This window comes from Rhinatrema bivittatum, chromosome 14 (assembly GCF_901001135.1).
Source record: "Rhinatrema bivittatum chromosome 14, aRhiBiv1.1, whole genome shotgun sequence".
In the NCBI taxonomy this organism is placed as follows: domain Eukaryota; kingdom Metazoa; phylum Chordata; class Amphibia; order Gymnophiona; family Rhinatrematidae; genus Rhinatrema; species Rhinatrema bivittatum.
The window spans coordinates 46,770,400-46,792,245 of NC_042628.1; the positions used below are offsets into that span (position 1 = coordinate 46,770,400).

General features: G+C 49.2%; 1 protein-coding gene across 1 annotated transcript in view; it reads right to left on the reverse strand.

The window, feature by feature from the left end:
• Positions 1 to 20,643, reverse strand: part of UBALD1 (UBA like domain containing 1) — a 33,695-nt gene extending 13,052 nt beyond the window's left edge. Inside the window, exons 1-2 of the mRNA XM_029576966.1 lie at positions 20,374 to 20,643; positions 14,836 to 14,892 (exon numbers count right to left, since the gene is read on the reverse strand). Coding sequence (XP_029432826.1) covers positions 14,836 to 14,892; positions 20,374 to 20,481 — 165 coding nt within the window. The 5' untranslated portion in view covers positions 20,482 to 20,643. The remainder of the gene's footprint in view (positions 1 to 14,835; positions 14,893 to 20,373) is intronic.
• Positions 20,644 to 21,846: the final 1,203 nt, after the last annotated feature.

The following is a 21,846-nucleotide window of genomic DNA, read 5'->3' on the forward strand; positions in this document are numbered from 1 at the left end:
CTCACTTTACCTGAAGGGCATCTTCTTACCGTAGATAGGTGAATCGGCAAAGCAAGTTCTCTTTTGGAGACCTGTCCGCGCTGGAGACCCCCAACCTCAGTTCTTAGCAGGGAATCTGCCTGGGGTATGATGGGCAGGGACTACACATGCTCAGAAAGGATCTCTTTGTTCCAATTTTCTGAAAAATTGCCAAGCTAGTAAATTTTACTATGTATGTACTTTTCTGATTGCCATATTGTCTGACCTGGCTAGTTTCCAGAAGTGACCTTGACTAGGCCAGAGAAAGGGAAGAGAATCTGTGGGTGAAGGAGGGGGAACTGTGTGTCCAGGCTACTTCTAGCAAAGGGAGAGAAGGAAGGGAAAAAGAAAAAAGAGTGGGGGAGCTACCCACAGCCCTCAAGCTTGTGTGTTATCTTTTGCTATGCAGTACTCCCTACTAGCTATGTGCTAGTCTGGTGCACATCAATGGAGTCTAAACTGTACTTTCTATAACAAGATGGACAAAGATGGAGGCCGGAGGAGACTCACAGCACAAAGCAAGAACTGTCTCACAGTGAAGCAAAATTATATGCAATCATAATACAAACTATATGACATTATTTTTCTCTCAAAAAAGACAGAAAATTATTACACACTAATACAGTTCCCCAAAAGGACTGCGACCTATTCAAGCCTTGATGCTGTGAAGAGACCCCCTTACCCGGCCAGTAGCACCTGGCCTCCTGGTACTTTTGTCTACTCAGAAAGTTCTTCCTGCCTCCCCTGAGCTTAACCGTAGGCAATTTACGTCCCTTGGATTCTCCCAGGTGCTTCACTAGTTGCTGCAAATCTTCCTCAAACAATAACTTGCCCTTAAGGGGAAGACTACCGAACTGTGAGTTAGATCAAACATCTGCTACCAAATTGTGCAACCAAAAAAAGTCTGACCGACACAGCTGACATATTTCTGGCTGACATGCGAAGAAAATGATACAGATCATCTGTTATTAAGACTAAACCAGTCTCTAAACTCTCTGCTTCCTTCACCAAAAGAGAGGACCCTGGCCCTTCCACTGGAATTTGCTGAATCCAGTGCAAACAGACCCTTGCTATGAAGCTTCTAAACACTGCCACCTGTAGGCCCAAGATCGAGACTTCAAACAGCCTTTTAAGATGGAGTTCCTAGCAGGGTTTCTGGAATCAGGAAAACTCACCCAGAGAGTGATACGGGACTGCAAGGCAACACTCTGGACTAGACAAGTACTGGTCTTCCACCTAGCCAGCCCCCTCCCTTGCAGGGTTCTGGGGGCCAGTAGTCTTTGCAGCGGCAGTACATGATAGTGAGTCTGTACAGGCTGGAACCAGATTAGACAAGACAAGGCTGAACAGGCATGGCTGGGCAGGAGAGGCTGGACAGGCAAGGCAGAGCAGACAGGCCAGATTGGAACAAGGTTTGAACTGGCTAGTAAGGCTTGGACATGGGGCACAAAGGAGACTAGAACACAGAGTGCAAGCAAGATAAGATACTGAGCAGGACCTGGACCTAGACAAGGACAATGACTGAGGCAAGGCAAGCCAATGACAGGCACAAGTACAGAGAAGAGCAGGAGGGCAAGGCTAAGGCTGGACTGGGCAGGGCACAACAAGCCCAGTCAAAGACAATACAGACCAGGACAGGCCCAGACAAGGACAAGACTAAACAAGGCAGACAAAGGTAACACAGAATATAGAAGCACAAAGGCAACAAGGCTAGGGTCCAAAGACACTAGGCTATAAGAAGCCAGGAAAGCCACAAGACAGGATAAAAGACAGAGCAGGCCCAAAAGCCTCATAGGCAAGATACAAGATAAAGCAGGCTGAGTGCCTCAAGGCTGGATAAAAGGCAGAGTAGGTCTCAAGGCAAGGCACAGAACAAGAAGGCCAAAAGGCCACAAGCCCAGATAAGAAGAAGGTCCAAAGGCTTCAAAGCAAGAAGGCCCGAAGGCCACAAGGCAAGGGCCTGAAGGTCACATGGTAGGAAGGCCCAAAGGACACAAGGCAAGACAAGAAACAGGGGCCAGGTCATGGAGCCAAGGGTGACACCATGAGAAGAGGATACAACAGCAAGGCAGGTTTACATAGGGCTGAAACTTGTGCATGTGGCAAGAGCAGCAAGGAAGGGCTTGGCAAGGCTAGTAGTGAGGCTCACTGAGGGCCTCTACAGGCAAGGAGGAGTCATGGCAGGAAAGACCAGGGCATGGAGAGGCTGCATAGCAGGCGAATCTGTGAAAGCTCCATCTTACGATTCTGGGAATCCTTTAGAGCTGCACAGCCCATGACTGGGATGGTGGTCTTCTTTGTCACTGCCAAAACTAAGGCATCTACCTTAGGCAACTTTAACAATTCCAGCATTCTCTGGCAATGGATAAAGCTTTGCCAAGGCTCTTCTGACTTTCAAGCCAGCTTCTGGGGTGTCCCACTCCCTAAACACTAGCTTCTTCATGGTACGGTGAAAGGGAAAAGCCTTAGCGGGACCTCTAAGTCCTTCCATGATGGGGTCTTACCCCTCAAGTTCCGATTCCACTTCAACCTGTTTTATGCCAAGTTTCTTCAGGACCTGGGAGATCCTTGCAGAAGAGCCTGACCACTTTTGGATCATCTCCTCTGTCATGGGGATCTCCCCCTCATCCGAGGGATCTCCACCCAAATCCTTGTCCCCCGCGAGGCCTGGAACTGGGTCTCCCTCCCTGTATTCCCCTGAAGCTAGAGACGTCTCCTTGAACACCAGCCTGGGAAGCCATTTTTCTCTTAAGAGGGATGGGGCAGGACTTCAGCTCCCCCACAAAAGGTGCACTTTCCGCACCTTGAGGGAATGCAGAACCCCCCTGGCTTGGGGATTCCTTCCTGCTCCTTCTATTTTGGCTAGAAAGTCTTTGTGCATAAACAGCCCAAATTCATTAGAAAAAGCCTCTCCTGCCTCAGATTCATCCTCCAAGGCATGCCCAACCTCTTCAGACCCCTCTTGGGCACTTTCCACTGCTTCACCAGCTGGGGACAAACTGGATGGAGAAGCGCATGCTCCCCTGACATCCTCTGTACCGCGGGAACAGAAGTCAGAATGATCATGGTTCCCACACTGCAGGGCAGAGCAGCACTGCCTGTTTCAGCTGATCACGGTGCTTGTCTCCTTTTCTCCTTCAACCACGGTACCAGTAATCCCTGAGCTGCCTTCCCCGCCTGCCACTCAGGAACCGCACAGCCCCGATGGCCACAACTTAGACCCAGCAGGCTCCACACACCTCGCAATTTTTCACACACTCAGCGGGAGCTGCCATCCTGGGTCCTCCCACGAATGCATTCACAACCAGCAGCCAGTGGTCCTGGAAAAAAAAGTCTTTGCTGCACATGCGAGCTGACCAGTGGTCCGGCCGACCTGTGGCCTGGTCTCTCTTCAGAGAGCTCTCTCCCTCCTCCACAACATTGACAGAGCTGCACCAAGGGTAGCTTCCCAATCGATTGCACTGTTTTTTTGTTTTTGTGTTTTTTAAAGGCACAGATTTCCCTTCAAGCTTTTCCTCAGAAATTAAGCAAGGCAAAGATACGTCCCTGAACCTGACAACGGGATCCTCCAGGAGAGAGGGAGAAGAGCTGGAAATGTGGGAGCCAGACCACTGGCTATTAAATTCCCCTACAACACCGGGGCAATGCCAGTCCAAGGGTCACGATCTCCCCGTTCACCCCTATTCCACTAGGGGGATGGCCCTTATACAGAGCCTAGCACCCCTGGGAGCAATCTGGCTGTAACCCGACTTCAGGGTTTGCACCTCAACCATCTGCTGGAGTCAGAGAATACTGAGCAACTGTAGGTGGCACACTGGCTTATGTGCCATGGGTACAGTGAAGCTTTTGTTCTCTGTCTCCATCTTTTGGCTGGAGAGAAAAACCCAGTACTCTGAACTGATCTGGGAGACGAAGAAGAACTTCTCTTTAAACAACTGATTTGGATCTAAAATGATGGCGGAAGCCAGGAGGAAAGAATTTCAGATAAATTAATAGAATGAGGGGCATCACCTAGATCCAGGAGCAGCTCAGTCCCACCTCCATGTGCAGCTCCCAGAGGCTGCTGGGGCATTCTCAAGGGAAAACCAGGCCCTGATTCACTGTTCCTTATGAAAAGGCAGAAGTATCACACTCTGAAACATACATTCAACCACACCCACACTCACTCCTGCACACAAACATTCAGCTACGCCAAAACACTAATTTAGTCCCACACACACTATCAGTCAGCCAGAAACTCATACTCAGACAAAGGAAAACAGCTGCCAAGTGACTCAGTCTCCAGGCAGTGACTTTTGGCACATACATCCCAGTGCTTTCTGGTATTTGCAGATCCGCTTCATGCAGTGGAAATCAACACTACAGGCCCCAGAATGCATCAGGAGGTTGGTGACAAGGAGTCACAACCGGCCTACACCCTCTGGGCAGAAAACGGGACACTTAGTGGCTCTGCAGGCAGAAGGCTGACTCGTAAGCTTCCAAGAAAACCTCTCATTTCATTCTCTCCACAACCTCCTGGCAAGATCGACCCTGCTCCACCACCAAGGCATTTTGCTATAAACAAAGAGCTTTTGAGAGCAGCACAGACGCATAGTGAGAGCACAAAGCCCTTCCAGTCCCCCCGTCTTCCTCCGCCTGTCCTGCAGTCAGTGTGTCTCCTAGAAACACTCTTTCCCTATCCTTTCCCCTTCACCAGGCTTATTTCCAAGTAACTCTATATCTCATGCTAGCAGCCACAGTGAAGTAACGGCTCACGAAAAAGCAGGCACTGGAACCGACCTTAAGGCCACTGCTGCAGGGGGGCTCCGACCTACCACAGCATTATCACAGCCCACAGTGTTCCACTCCTCAGCACTGCAGTACCACAACCCCCAGTACCCAAAATATGGTGGGCATCAATCCACCACAAAAGTATGCCAAAAAAAAGTACAACAAACCACCACCATCTGCTGCCAATTTAGTTGGACGGGGAACAAAAATTCCTTCCCTATCCCACACCTTACAATAAGCTTCAGTCTCCGGATCGGAAAGCAGGGATCCCCCCCAAGACCACATTCCATGTCTCCAGGCCCTCTCCCCTTCTCTTGCGAAGTCCGGTCACTCTCTCAGGTGCAGAGAGCCACCACCAAGGTAGGTGGAAGGGGGGTCGGAAAGAGACCTTATTGGTGGCACCTGCCTGCAGAAAAGGTGCATCAATACTTAACGCTGTGATTTTAGAGTTGCTAGAAAACAATGAGCAGCTCCCCGCCAGGGCCAGCGTAGCCCATAAAGGGTTGCATGTTGCAAGGGGCGGCAAAATCAGCCTTGTTACGTTTCTGCCGCCGCCCACTCTGTGGCACTCCTTTTCCCTTCCCCTCCTCCCCAGGTTCCCCACTGTTGCCTTTTTTTCTGTGGCAGCCCCCTAGATCCTCACTGCTGTAATGGGCAGCCATGTATCGAACTTTGTAGGGGGCCTGAATGCTGGGCTCGTGGGTCACCGCATACTCGCAATCCCTGCAGCACCTTGGGGCCTCTCCTCCACCTCACTCTCGCGAGCAGAATTCCAAAGGGGAGGAAGTGGGGAGAGGCAGCTGTTCTGGTGATAGTGGATGCTTCCCCCCCGTGTGTGTGTAAGAGGTGGGGTTGAGAACCCCCCTCCCAGCCCCATCTCCACGTCCCTAGAATCTCATTATGTCAATAAATCCACTGATACCTTCTTTTTCCTCTAAAATCCTGTCCAATTTGCTTTTAAAGTGCTTCAGTGTGGTAGCCATGGCGACCTTCTTTAGCAATATGTTCCGTCATTCCACCGCTCTGTAAGAATCCCTTCTTCTGATGGTGGCACAGTCTGTTTCCCCTTAACCTTGGAGGATGACCCTCGCTTGGTTAGCGCTGGGGTAAAAAATAACTCGCCAGAGTAGACTTAGTTAATATAGTGTAACATGCAATTAATTAAGCACCTCCTGAGTCGGCTTTTCTTACCTAAGGAGAACTGCTCCAGCTTGTACAGCCTTTCAGCCTGCAGAAGCCTGTGCGCCCCTCTTTATTACACAACTGTACATAGATCAGGGCGGAAAAAGCTGAACAAACTGCAACCCAGTTTGTCCAGTTATCCTGTCCACACTGCTACGGCTACATCTGCAGTTATGTAGGACAGCCTTTTCTGTCTTCCTCCTTGGTGTTCCGCCATTTTGGGTACAAGGGCGCAGAAGATCCCTGCCTGGTTCTCTCCAGCATCCTCTTTGCCCATCTCCAATCCCAATAATCAGTGTGGCTGCTAGCCAAAACTCCTGCCTCCTGCTAGGTCCCCCTTGCATAGCCTGCCAGACAGACCCAGCTGCTAAATCGATTCTTCCATCACAGCCTGTCAGACAAATGTCTGTGCTACCACTGGGATTTTTAACATTTCATATTAATCTCTGCATCATACATTTTGGCAGGCACCAACCACCACATACCGCTAGGTCATGCTTTCTGCTCTCTCCACTTTTAGCAGCTAAAGATCTTCCGTGCGCATCCCATGCCCGCTTAAACCCTGTTACTGTTATAGTTATCGCTACCCATGCTGGAATGGCGTTCTAGGCATCCACCAGTCTTTTGGTGAAAAAATATTTCCTCTTGTTGCTCTACCCCCTTCCTTTCTCTTGAAACCTGTGCATTATTAATACCTCTCGGGTATTTAAAAATCTTCATCGTGCCTCTCCTGCCTCCCCTTCCCTCCAGGGTTTGCTTGTTTAGGTTTCTAAGTCTTACTTCATAGGGCTTCTGATGCAAATGCGCTCAGCCGCCTCAGTTCTATCTATAGCCTTCTGGAATTAAGACCTCCAGTCTGGAATCAACACTCCAGGTGAGGTCTCACTAAGTGATACCCCTCATGCCCCCCAGCATCCTTCCTGCTCTGGCCACCCGTCTTGTCACACTGTCTCCTTACCTTGAAATCACTGGATATAATCACCCCAAGGTCTCGTTCCTGCTTCGTGGACATCACTGTCTCACCCCTTATTATGCCTCACTCCCTTGGATTTCGGCAATCATAATGCGTAACTGCCAAGCAGTTGTCCAAGCTTTCTGAGTGACGCAGTAATATAGCAAATGACAGTGGATAAAGATCAAAATGATTCTCCAGCCTGCCCAGGAAGGGGTTTAGGGTTGCAACTGCCACTCCAGGCAGTTACTCCTCGCCTTCTTGTTTAGGGTTGTAACTGCCACTCCAGGCAGGTTACCCCTTCGCCTTCTTGAGTAGGGTTGTAACTGTCGCTCCATGCAGGTTACCCCCTCGCTTTCTTGTGTAGGGTTGTAACTGTCACTTCAGGCAGGTTACCCCCTCGCCTTGCATAGGGTTGTAACTGTCACTTCAGGCAGGTTACCTCCTCGCCTTCTTGCATAGGGTTGTAACTGTCGCTCCAGGCAGGTTGCCCCCTCACCTTCTTGCGTAGGCTTGTATTTGTCGCTCAATGCAGGTTACCCCCTCGCCTTCTTGTGTAGGGTTGAAAATGTCACTCAAGGCAGGTTACCCCCTCGCCTTCTTGTGTAGGGTTGTAACTGTCACTCCATGCAGGTTACCCCCTCGCCTTCTTGTGTAGGGTTGTAACTGTCACTCCATGCAGATTGCCCCCTCGCCTTCTTGTGTAGGGTTGTAATTGTTGCTCCAGGCAGGTTACCCCCTCGCCTTCTTGTGTAGGGTTGTAACTGTCGCTCCAGGCAGGTTACCCCCTCGCCTTCTTGTGTAGGGTTGTAACTGTCACTCCATGCAGGTTACCCCCTCGCCTTCTTGTGTAGGGTTGAAACTGTCACTCCAGGCAGGTTACCCCCTCGCCTTCTTTTGTAGGGTGGTAATTGTCACTTCATGCAGGTTACCCCCTCGCCTTCTTGTGTAGGGTGGTAACTGTCACTCCATGCAGGTTACCCCCTCACCTTCTTGTGTAGGGTGGTAACTGTCACTCCATGCAGGATGCCCCCTCGCCTTCTTGCGTAGGGTTGTAATTGTCGCTCCATGCAGATTGCCCCCTCGCCGTCTTGTAGTTGCAACTGTCTCTTTCCGACGGCTTCACTCTGCCTACCTCTCTTTGCTCCTCCTCATGCTGCGGATGGATGCCTGGCTACCACGGCGTCTGCCTGCCGTCCTCTCTGGCGTCCCCAGACTGGTTTGGGCGCTGCCTTCCACCATGCTCCGCTTGTACCATAGGACGCGCACGCCGCGCAGCCCTTCTTCTTATTTCCTACTTGGTGCGAACCTCCAGGGCGTCCCCCCGTGATGACGCATTGATGCCCGGATATTTAAAGCCTACCATGTTTGCTAGCCTTGAGTTAGCAGGGGTTATCCTACGGGAATCCTACAGATGGGATTCGCTCTCCATACCCAGCTACTCTGCCTCTCCAATCTCTATTGGACTCTCTAATTCTAACGGGGTACCCGCTCCTCGGGGACCTCACTTGCTTTTCAGGTCGCTATCAGGAAACCGGTACTCGCTCCTTGAAGGCCCATGTTCCCTGACTCGCTGCCTACTCCTACCTTCTCTTCTGCCTGGAAGGATTCGCTAATCTTCAACATCAGTGAGTACTACCATCTTCACCTCAGAGCTGTTCCCTTGAACCAGGCACTCGCTTCTCAAGGGCCTGCCTCCATTCCAGCCCCTGTGCCATCTCCGTGGAACCGCTGCATGAGTACATCATCTGCAAGCCTCCCGGCTCTCAGGGTTCAGATACTCGCTCCTTGAGGGTCTGCTCTCCCTACCCTGGGGATCTCCATACTGGGGTCTTGCATATTCTCCACTGTACTCATTCTCTCAGTTCTTCCCACTACAGCACTGCTACTGGAGGAGTCGCTGTTCCAGCGCCTGAGGCATACCAGCCCTGCTGGGCTATTCCAGCTGCTCACTACTGCCACCTCTGGTGGCTTCCTTAAACAGTCTAATAAAAGATCAAACTCTGTGTTTGTGTGTCCTGAGCTAAGCCTGACCTGTGGCCCCTCACGGGACTTCCCCCTGTGGGCGTGGTCAGCTGCCACAGTGTCCAAGGGTCCACCCAAACCTCACAGTTTACAACACTTGTCTAGGGTTGTAACTGTCACTCCACTGCAGGTTGCCCCCTCGCCTTCTTGTGTAGGGTTGTAACTGTAACTCCTGGCAGGTTACCCACATTCAGAAAAGTTACCACAGGTTACTGCCAATGCTTCATGTCCGTCCTCTTGCCACTAGGGTTCCTGTTTATATCCCATGCTGTTTTGAATTCTGTCACCAGTTTTGTCTTCGTCACTTCCTCTGGAAGGCCATTCCAGGTAGACGCCACTATTTCTTTGAAGAGATATTTCTTGATGTTGTTCCTGAGTCTCTCCCCCTGGAGCTTCATATCATGACCTCTAATTCTACAGTTTCCCTTCCATCAGAAAACATTTGTCTCGTGTACCTTTTACATCTTTCAGGTATTTAAAGGTCTACGTCATACCCCCTGTCTCTCCTCTTTCCCAAGGTATACGTATTTAGGTCCTCAAGTCTCATATATCTTTCTGTGCATTGTGGTTGTCTCCCTCTGGATGGCTTCCATCCTTTCTCTATCCTTTTTGAGATATGGCCTTCTGAACTGAACACAGTGCTCCAGGTGAGGCCTCACCAGTGACCTGTACAGGGGCATTCTCACCTCCTTTTTTCTGCTTGTTGTGCCTGTCTCTAAGCAGCCCAGCATTCCTCTGGCCCTAGTCACCACCTTGTCACAGTGCTTTGTTACCTTCAGATCATCAGACACTACCCTGAGGTCTCTCTTCCGGTCCGTACTCATCACTCTCACTCCTCCATCTTAAATCACGTCTCATTCCCCTCATGTACATGTCCAATATACTGCAGATCTTAGCATCTGCCGCAAAAGGACCAATTTTTTCTCCTAATCCTTGTGCAATATTGTTAACAAAGATATTGAATAGAGTCGGCCTCAGAAATGATGCTTGAGGCACTTCACTAGCCACCTTTCCTGCCTCCAAGTGAATTCCACTTACCTCTACCCTCTGTTGCCTGTCACTCAGCCAGTTTCTAACCCAGCTTAGTTAGCCTCTTTTTAACATTTGGGTATCCTTTTTTAAAACAGATGTCCAAAACTGAAATCTGTGACAAGGTAGAGCAACCAGAGGAGACAGAAATGCAGCCAGGCCTCTCTTCCTAGCTCAGCCAAGGGAGCTGCTCCTTCAGCTCAGGGTAGTGCCCCTGGTTTGGAGTCAGTTGTGGATTAAAATACTTTGATTCATAGCTGGAAAAAACAGGCCACTACTTATTTGTTTTCATTTATGTTCTGCTATTCAAAAAGAAAAATTCCCAGAGTGAATCACAAAGCAATTGAATTATTCACTTATTTCTATAGCGCTAGTAGATGTTCACAAGGCTGAAGGCTGTAACACCTAGGAGCACCTCAGCGAGACTTCAAATGTGATCTGATGAACATCTTGCACAGTGCCAGAATGATCTCCTCATTCTTTGCTTCTACCCCAGGGCTTTCCAAACCTGTCCTGGGGACCCCACAGCCAGTTGGGTTTTCAGGATATCCATAATGAAAAGGCATGAGATAAATTTGCATATCAGGGAGACTCGGTCTACGCAAATATGTCTCATGCATATTCATTGTAGATATCCTGAAAACCTGACTGGCTGTGGAGTCCCCAGGACAGGTTCGGAAAGCCCTGCTCTACTCCATGTCTAATGCATTCCAGCAGGCTTTGGCTGGTGCTGATTGGCTTTCCGCACTCGATTTGCCAAGTAAATGCCTTCATCTTTTCTTGGTTAGTGGAAGAAAATACTGCCTCGCACCCTAAACTCACCCACATTAAATTCTCTGCTGGCAAGTAACGTAGACCTCCCTACTACAGACACACATCCATGCTGTCTCATTCTCAGATGGTTTGTCTCTCTAGGTCTCCATACTCAAACCCTCCTGCTACCGTGTGTGCGCCTCTCTCTTCTGGGGGCAATCTTCACAATGCACACAGCGCTTGTAGGTCCAGGTGCATTTCCGAGAGGAAACTTCATGGGGATTTTCCCTTTGGAAATGCGAGAGCTGGTTAGTGGTTGGCACCTTTAGTATCCAGAGACTTTGCACCAGGTACAGTGACTGTGTCTTAAACCATGTTGTTCACCAGTTCCACTTGCCCCTTTTCAGCATGGGTAAAAATACCCACACTGTGAGAAGCACATTTTCAGCCCCATCCCCTGGGAATTGTCATGAGAACAGAAGATGTGCCATGCTGGGTCAGACCAAAGGGCCATTGGGTCCAGCATCCTGTCTCTGACAGAGGCCAGTCTGGTTCACAAGTACTCAGGCGATCCCAAAGAATAAGTAGATCCATTCCTTCTTTCTCATTCCCAGGGATAAGCGGTGGCTTTCCCAAGTCTACTTGGCTAATAATGGTTTGGACTTTTCCTCCAGGAACTTGTCCAAACCACTTTTAATATCAGCTAGGCTAGACGACTTGACCATGTCCTCAGGCAACAAATTCCACAACTTAATTGTGCGTTGAGTGAAAAGATACTTTCTCCAATTTGTTTTAAATCTGTTGCCTGCTAGTTTCATGGCGCGCCCCCTAGTCCAAGGACTACTTGAAAGGGTAAATATTCTTCCCCTATTCATCTATTCCAACCCACCCATGATTTTATAATCTTCTAGCACAGAGGTGGCCAACCGGTTCTCAAGAGCCACAAACAGGCCAGGTTTTCAGGATATCCACAATGAATATGCATGAGATAGATTTGCATGCACTGCCACCACTTTCTATCTTGGAGTCATTGTGGATAGTACATTGAAATTCTCAGCTCAGTGTGCGGCGGTGGCCAAAAAAGCAAATAGAATGTTAGGAATTATTTGGAAAGGAATGGAGAATAAACTATGAATATCATAATCCTTCATATAGATCTATGGTGTGTTCCCATTTTGAGTACTGTATGCAGTTCTGGTCGCTCCATCTCAAGAAAGATATAGAGGAACTAGAAAATGTACAGAGAAGGGCAACAAATGCGATAAAAGAGGGTGCAATGGCTCCCTTATGGAAAAGGTTAAACAATAAACATGTTAGGACTCTTTACCTATACCTATAGTGTACCTATAGTTAGAATTGTGTTTTTCTATGTGCATCACTTTGTGTTGCTGTCATGATGTGAGGAGCGCTAGGGGGTGCTTGTGGGACTTGGGATGTGTGCCCGTGCGGTGAGATGTCCCTACTGGGAAGACTGGAGATCCTGACCTCTACTGGACCTGCAAGTTTCTGTGAGGCCACCAATGCAATGGTGGCCTCTGAATGGTCCTCCGACCATTCCAAGCCCTTTCGGACTACCGCTGGGAAGCGGTGAGAAGCAGTAGGCTGGACAGAGGTCATGGGCGGTCGAAGACATGACACAGGACAAGACTCAGGCATTGAGGAAGATGAAGACTCAGACGTGGAGGAAGACAAAGACTCAGACGTTGAGGAAGAACTTGGAAGGAGTCCTGCCATGCCATGCGCCCTACACATCCCAGCGGGATGGTCACGGACCACGTTAGAGGCAAAGCAGACAACAAGCTGACATCGACTCAAATACATTAGAGTTCAAGATGGAAATGAGTACTGAAGAGAAGGACTCAAAATCCAAGATGAAGGGCGTCAGGACAGACGGAAGAAGGTAACCGGCTAAGACTCATGGTAGCCACGTCCTGGAAGGAGCCTCAGGAACCCGGCGATGATCGACACACCTGACAGGTCATTCGAAAGAGGACAAAACCCCCGACCTGGCATGGAAGACGCATCTGAAGGTGTTCCGAGGTTGGATTGAAGATGGACCACAAGGAGAAACTCCGGAACCCGGAACATGATGATGATCAGAAGGACGAAGTGAAGAATACAGGAAAGGCAAGTCAGACAAGGGACGAGATGATTCCTCGGCGCCGTCTGATGGAAGGACCCACCAGCGCCCTACACACCCCAGCGGGGGTGGTTGCGAACCAGTGGACCACTACGCACCCTACTAAACCCAGCCGAGCTGGTCGTGGACCACGAGGGACGGGTCAGAGTGGAGCTGAAGACATCAGGAACAGACGGACACCTGAACAGGCAAAGATGTCAGGACAGGAACGGAACATAAGGAGAACATCTGGAACAACTTGGAGACATGGACATCAAGGAAACATCAAGAATTCAATGCAGAGACCGGAACACGGAATGAAGACAACGGGATCCCACATGGAACATAGTGCCTAGGAGAAGCTGGAAGACAAGGAGTCCTAAGGAGGACTTGCTCCTTGCGAAGGGGAGGAAAGGCTGACCTGAGGAGCCTTTTGTAGGCTGAAGAGGAACATCCAGGGAGGAGCTTGCAGGAGGGGCCAGAGGGACCACTCCCTCCTGGCCCTTTAACTGTGGAGAGGGGACGCGGGCCCGCCCCTAGTAGGGCAGGAACAGGAAGTCTGCAGGACCCTGGACAGCGGCCCTGCAGACGCTGACAATGAAGAGGAGCTGGAGCTGGGCCGTGCAGGCCCCGACGTGGGAGGCGGCTCCCTGCCGCTGAAGAGGCTTCTGGGGACGTTTCCACGCTGCAAAGGAGACCCAGGACCACGGCCTCCAGGCTGCGGGGGAACGGGCGTCAGCAGCAGCCTCCAGGCAGCGGGATGATGACGACAGTGGCTCAGCTGCGAAAGGAGGCTGGTTCACGGCAGCTCCCTGCCACGCTGGAACACCAGAGGTGGCTCCATGCCGCGAAAAACACCGGCACTGGCAGGGACGACCTCCCTGCCATCCAAGGACCCCAGGAGCAGTCTCCGGTCCGCGCAGAACAACATAGCGTGGCTCCAGCCGCAAGAGAGAGCCCCGGAGCGGCTCCTGCCATGCCGGCATGATGGCGGCCTCTGGCCGCTGCAAGGAACCCTGGCACGGCTCCTGCCGTGCTGGTGACGACTTCAGGGGTCGGCTGGACCAGCTGAGGAAAGGTAAGAGCCGCGAGCAGGATCGCAACACTTTGCACTTGTCCACATTAAGTTTTATCTGCAATTTTGATCATTTCACTTATTCTCTTTTCCAAATTGTTTATGACTATGTTAAACAACACAAGCCCTAGAACAGCTCCCTAGGGTACTCCACTATTTATCTCTCTCCACTGGAAAAACTGATTATTTACTCTTGGTTTCCTATCTTTTAACTAGTTACCCATCTACTATAAGACATCGCCTTCTATCCCAGAATTTTTTAGTTTTCTGAAGTGTCTCTCATGAGGGACTTTATCAAATACCATCTGAAAATCCAACTACATTGTCGATTGGCTCATCTCTATCCTCCCTCATGCTTATTCACACCTTCAAAGAATTCTAGGTTAGTAAGGCTTGACCTATCTTTGCTAAATCCATGCTGGCTCTCATTATTAAGCCATATTTGTCCATATGACCTGTAATTTTGTTCTTAATTACAGCTTCCGCCATTTTACCAGGCACTTCTGTCAGGCTCACTAGTCCATAATTCCTTGGTTCATCCCTGCAGGCAGCCCTTTTGGCAAACTGGCGTTACATTTGCTACCCTCCAGTCCTCAGGTATAAAGGCAGATTTGTCCTCTTTGTTATCCTTTCATGCTTCTTCTGTCTCATAATTTGATCTCCCCTCCTCCTCTCATTCCACACCAGTGTTAATTTATTTTAAATAAATGTTCCAGTCCTTCCAGATTCCACCTTTCACCAGATCTGAGCTGGTATCCAAGTACCTACAGAACAAACACCGCAGGACAGGAACACAGGAAAATCACCGTGCAAAGAATGCAGCATAATATTACAAACCGCGTCTAAGTGACAAAACCCCAAGCAGCACATCTCTGCTAGTCCCCATTACTCTCCCTCTGTGTAGGGACTCACCATCTGATGGTGGCTGTACGGGATGTTTGCTTCTTGGAAGAAGGTGCTGAGAGCTGTCTGCAAAACAAACAAGAGAGAGGAAATCACAAGGCAGGCACGAGGAAATATACAGACAGCTACCGAGCTTTAATGTGTGCCACTGCACATCTTGGCATCGGTTGCCAGAAATGTCTGAATCACCAATCAGACTGGCCTCTACTATTACTACTGTTTATTACTTCTAAAGCACTGCAGCGCTGGGCACATCCATACAATAGACAGTCCCTGCTCCATGGGGCTTACAGTTTTTAGTCAAGACAAGCATACATGACAAACAAGTCTCTGGGAAGTGTATTTATTGTAGAGCAGTGGATAGGATTTAAAAGCAGCTTCAAAAAAAGGCAGAGTTTTTAAAACTGGATTTGAATACAGCCAGAGAAGAGGCACGATGCACCGTCTCAGGAAGTCTATTCCAGGCCCGGCAAGGTGGAAAGCAAGGAGTCGGCAGTTGAGGAGAAGGGCACAGATAAGAGCGACTCGTTTGATAAATGGAGCTAACAAGCAGGCCGATACAGTACAGTGCGCTCCGGGGGAGCAACTGTTAACCCGCGTTTGGACGCGCGTTTTTGATGCGCTAGCTTTACCCCTTATTCAATAAGGGGTAATAGCGCGTCCAAAACGCGCGTCCAAACCCCCCCCCCTCGAAACTAACAGCGCCCACAACATGCAAATGCATGTTGATGGCCCTATTAGTTATTCCCGCGTGATTCAGTAAGTAAAATGTGCAGCCAAGTCGCACATTTTACTTTCAGAAATTAGCGCCTACCCAAAGATAGGCGTTAATTTCTCTCGGCACCAGGAAAGTGTACAGAAAAGCAGTAAAAACTGCTTTTCTGTACACCCTCCGACTTCATATCATGGCGATATGAAGTCGGAGGTCCCAAAAGTTAAAAATAATTAAAAATTTAAAAAAAAAATGTAAATCGGCCCGCGGCTCGCTGGTTGAAAACCGGATGCTCAATTTTGCCGGTGTCCGATTTCCGAACTCGTGGCTGTCAGCGGGTTTGAGAACTGGCGCCTGCCAAATTGGGCATCAGCTGTCAAACTTGCTGACAGCCGCCACTCCTGTCAAAAAAGAGGTGCTAGGGACGCGCTAGTGTCCCTAGCGCCTCTTTTTACCGTGGGCCCTCTTTGCATGCGGACCGATACTAAATCGCGTGCACAGGAGAGCAGGTGCTCGCCCGCTCTCCCGCGACTTTTACTGTATCAGCCTGAAGGAAGGGTGTAAGGAGAGAAAAGACAGGTAACGAGGAGCTGCAGAGGGAATGCATTTATAGGTGAGTAAAAAAAAGCTTGACGTGTTTGTGAAAGTGGACAGGGAGCCAATGTAGCGACTTGAGAAGAGACCATACTGACATTGAGGGAAGATAAGTTGTGCAGCTGAATTTTAAACAGACTGCAGTGGAAAAAAGCCAGTTTAGTGGGAGGCCAGCGAGGAGCAAATTTCAGTAGTCTAAGCAAGACATGATAAAAGTGGATGAGTGTTTTGGTAGCTTGCTCAGAATGGAAGGGATGGGTTTTAGCAAAGTTATAGAGAAGGAGAGAGAAGCATAAAAGATGACCCCAAGGTTATGAGTAGAGGGAACCTGCAGGATGAGACTGTCATCCCCAGAAACAGAAAAAGGAGGAAAGAGGGGATGAGTTTGGGTGGGGGAGGTTTAGGGGGAACATGAAATTCGTCCTTGGCCAAATTAAGTTTAAGGTGGCAGTGGAACATCCAGGAAGTGATGTCAGGCAAACAGGCTGAAATCCGAGATGGATCCGGGAGTCATCATCATAAAAGTGGTGTTGAAAGCCATGGGAGGAGACCAAAGTTCCAAGGGAAGAAGTGTAGAGAAGAGAAGGGGACCCAGGACAGAGCCTGGACGTGCACCAACCGATAATGGAATCGAGCTGGAGGAAGTATCACGGGAGGGTACAGTAAAAGTACGATGGGAGAGGTAAGAAGACAACCAAGATAGAGCATAGTCCTGAAATCCAGTCGTGTACAGCGTGTCAAAGAGCAGCCAGTGACCAACAATGCCAAAAGCAGTGGAAAATCAGGGATGAGGACTGAGTCAAGGCCCTTGGCCTCAGAGAAGTAGCTGGAGACTTTGGTGAGAGCAGTTGGTGTGAAATGTAGAGGGCGAAAGCCAGACTGCAGCGGATCTGGAACGACTTGAGGTGAAAGTCAAGACAGCAACAGCAATTTGGATGTGAAAGGGAGATGGAAGAATAATGAGCAGGTAGGTGGGGTCCAGCAAAGACTTTTTTGAGGGCAAGAGATTAGAGATGTGACACATGGAGGGGAGTACTGAGGAGCTGGATGGGAACGGGGTCAGAGGAACAAGCAGTGAGACTGGAGGAGGTGAGATGGGCAGTTTCCTCCTCCTGTGATTTCAGAAAGTGCAGCAGGGGTCAAAGGAAGGAGAGGTGAATGAGCAGGGGTGGAGGAGCTGCTCTGGTGAGGATTCATAATTAATCTCTTCAATGTCTTCTTGGAAGAAGTCAGGCATATTCTGGGCAGAGAGTGAAAGGGGATGGGAAGTGAAAGCAGTTTGAAGAGGGAGGCGAATGTGGCAGAAAGATGGCAATGGTCGGAGGCAAAGGTGTTTGTCAGGTGGTGATAATCATCTTGCTTGGCAAGTGTAATATCATAAGAACATAAGAAATGCCTTGCCAGGTCAGACAAAGGTCCACCGAGCCCAGCATTCTGTCTCCCACAGTGGCCAGTCTGGGTCTCAAGCACCTGGCAGACCCCTAAAGGAGATCCACTTTTTTGTTACTCATTCTCAGCAGGGCTGGTGCGACCATTAGGCTGGACTAGGCATAAGTGGGCAGGGTGCCATCGGTGTACGCGAGCGCGCCGTTTTCAAAAATGGCAAAGGGAGTATGAGAGCAAGCACGGACCAGACGGAGGTACGACATGGCAGTACACAATGAGAATATGAGAGAGAGAACTGCAAGAGGGTGACCGAAACTCTATATATCCACCACTGTCAGAGGGGCACTTTGAAGGGGCGGTGTTACATAGGGCCAGTGCGATGGTCTGTAGCGCCCTAGGCAGACCAAATTCTCAGGGATACCAATGACTTCCCCTAATCTATCTGGGTAATAATGTTTTATGGACTTTTCCTCCAGGAACTTGTCCAAAACCTCTTTTAAACTGGAGGGAGTATGAATTTGAAATGAAGTCAGCATAAGAATGGGACTTGCTGATTCAGTCAGTTTTGGCAAATTTCACCGTGAAGCCCAGTCAATATGTGGCCATAAGAACTAAATTAATTAGCCCTCTGGTAATCAGATTACATGAAATACACCCGCATCACATTTGCATTCACAAGTACACGGAGACATGCTGGGGTTTGGTGCCGAATTCCACAGCAGGCAGAAAGAGATTCACATGTTTTCAGAGTGCACTGTCTGCATCCTCAGTTACCATTCTCAGGACCCAGGGGGGAGGAAGAGGAAGGGGGAGCTGTTAAAAAACGAGCCTGCAATGTTACAGCACACCTGGGTAGCAGTCACTTCTCACTTCCTTAGGGACTTGTACATCTTTTTTCACGATTCTTTTATCCTGTTACCACCCCCCCCCCCCCCAGCCCAAGCCTCACTGTGAAACAATGAACTCGCCATCCATCACAAATCACCCACCTTCAGTACTCTGCCTCTGCAGCAGGCGCACAATCACGCACTCCTGAGGTGAGTTTTGGCAGCCTACATTCTGCCCCACGTTCCCCCCAAGTATGCCTGCCCCTGAAAGCAGCTCCCATTCCCAGCTCATTTATCTGCACTCGGAGACTGCAGCCTGGCTGCACACACTGCCTCCTCACTGCTCCAGCACCGCAGGCCACCCACCAACTCAGCTTGCCTACTGGTTCTTCAGAACAAAATGCAGCTCCACTATACTGCACATGGAGTACACACAGAATATGCACAGTAATGAAACGGAAAGCCATGATTGCAGAAAAAGATCTTATGGCCTATCTTGTCTGCCCAGCCACACCAACTGCTCGGCTCTACACACATATACTCAGACAGACACACACACATGCACATAAACACACACACACACACACACACACACATATATTTATTTACATAACAATTACTTGCCCTTAATCTTCCAACACACACAAAAATAGCTATGTACATCATGCTTGTCTTCATAAACCCTGTGTGAATATGTGCATATATGTGCCTTCAATTACAGATTCAGAAAGCTTTATTGACATGACAATTTCTACGTGTGGTGCCAGAGTAATACATTAAATAGCTACAAAATTAAAAAGAAAAATATATACTGTATATGTTAATGGGATATTTATAAAATGTGTATTTCATAAGATATATATATACACACTGCTTCCTGGTCATGTACACACATTATATGTGTTGTGGTTCATGCTTACACAGACTGCATATTTGTATGTTTTTCTACACAGAAAATAAACTAATACATGCAGTGTATACAGAAACAGAGCTGGATGCCTGGGGCTGAACTAATCGCTGTGTAAGTCTGCAGCATGTTGAGAACAGAAAGTGGCAGCAGCAGCACATACACATTTAGATGGTTAACTATCAAACCGGCGCGTATGCGCACCTTTGCACGCATGTGTCAGCCCACACCCAGGTATGTGGCCAATTTATAACATACGTGTGCCTATGTGTGCAGGTTATAACCTGGCTACGTGCACATGTGCGTAAATCGGGAGGGGTGGGGTTAAAAGGGGGCACGTGCCAATGCCATTTCCAGTTTTACCAGTTCATCCCAACTTCACCCAGTTAAGAGATAGGTTCCCCCCCCCCCCCCCCATTTGATAGCCTTCACTCCCCTCAATTAGTCCTAACCCTTAAAACCCCTCAGATCTGCCTAGTCTTCTTTAAATTTTAACTTCATATCAGAAATAAAGTTGGGCATCAGGGGGCCGTCATGTCAGTATTTAGGCGCACATCATGTTCACGCCCTGCCCCTTTTTCAAAACTTACCAGATAGGTGGGCTGTGGGACATACACGGGTATCTCGGTGGCTTTTAACATTTGCTCGGGCAGCGCGCGCCGGCGCAACTTCTTCGGGCATCCCCTAACGAATGCAGCCGTCCGGCTTTTAAAAGTCACCTCGGTGTGTGCGGACCCAGCAAACAGCTGCGCAGACATGCAAACAATGCGCCCAGCGGCACAGAAACCGCACAGCACCCACAGGTGTGAGCAAGCCGCTCACGCATCCACACACGCGTACACAGCAGCACATGGCCGGCCAGCACACATTTATTTATTTATTTATTTATTTATTTATAATCTTTTCTATACCGTCAAGTTATATACCATCACAACGGTTTACATACAGGCACATAAAGTTGGTAAATGTGTACATTCTAACAAGTGCCATTAAGGTTCACATATGTACATGTATGCATTGCACACAGCTTGATCCACACACACACACGTAGAAAACGCAACACAAATACAGAGATCACACACGTGCCCACTGCCATGCTGGCGCCGCCCCGCGGACCTCACCTCGAACTGCCAGTGCGCCGCCTGCAGCAGCTGCTTGGCCTGGTCGGCGGCGCAGCCTGCGGTCAGCACGAACTGATTGATCATCAGCTGGTGCTTGAGCTCGTCCATGATCCCTCCTGAGCCCGGCGCCGATCGGCCGCGGGGGTCACTCCGTCTCTCCCCAGCCAGCAGATCCAGCTCGGCAGCCGGCTCCGGCTAACACAAATATTTACCAGGAGGCTGACTCAGCCCGGCCCTGCCTCCGCCGGCCGGGGGTGGGAGGGAGGCGACGGAGCGCCGGCACCCTGGGAGCTGTAGTCCCAGGAAGGGCACTCAGCCTGCCAGTGGCAGAAAATCACAACAACACAATCGTGAATAACTGCGGGAATAACCTGGAAAGGAGGGGCTGTGCATATGTAACCCACTTTAGTAAAAAAAAAAAAAAAAAAGACAATGACACTGAAGCACTGCCAATTGGGTGCTGTCTCTTTAAGGGCTGTAAACACACAGCCCAGCTGTAGTCAGCTTGGGGCATGTGCAAACAGACCATTGCTTCCTGAGCAAGGAGGAAGTTCTCTGCTCAGCCCTGAAACTAACGAAATGTGTCTGTTTTAATTAAGGATCCATGCTGTGAAGGATTAGTCATTTGAATTGCCAGAGACTGAGGGCTCCCTTTGCAACCAGGGTTCAGCAGTTAGGACCAAAAGAAGCACTGATGTCACCTCCCGCCCTTCAGCATTAAAACGGCTTCACAGTAGGACACAAGCTGGGACTTTGAAATAAATGCAGACTGTGTACAGATTGGAGATAGCTGCTGAATTGTCACCAGTTGAAACCTTTGAGCAGTATTTCATGTCTGAGTTACTACCCTTTGCATGTGTTTGCAGAGCGAGCAGAATGATTAAGTCTGCTACTTATTCAGTAAAGTTTAATGCTGTTATATGCTAGTGCAGGGTGTGTAACTTCATTATTGGTGCTGGGCTATCAGTTGAACTGCAGGTCTCTACAGCCTTAACCTTGTATAGTCTGGTTAACCCTGAAGTAATAAACTACAAGAAACCAGTGCCATACATATATTACAAGGTTACACATGCAGAACAGCAAGGTCCTAGTAAGCCGACAGCGAAAAGAGCTGGATAAAAGGCTTCCCTAACCACAGCAACACAGCGAGCAGCAAGGACCGGAGGGGGCGGGCGCAGAGCAACAACTGCAACGAACTAAATAAATAAATATTTATTGTGAGGCAACATCTGCAACAGTAACAATAACAATTGAGCGAGGTGGAGAATAATATTGCCATTATTATTTTTTTTATGACTGCCACAGTTATTTTTGTAGCTCTGTTTTCCCTCCTGTCGCTGTTTATTCACATTTCTATAAAATTAAGAGAAGGATATTGCAAGCCCCTTGTGCTCAGATGCCTAAAACCTTTACTAGAATTCAAGGACTTCTGCTCAGTTCTACAATCTCTTATCTTTTCTTCCTTAGATTACT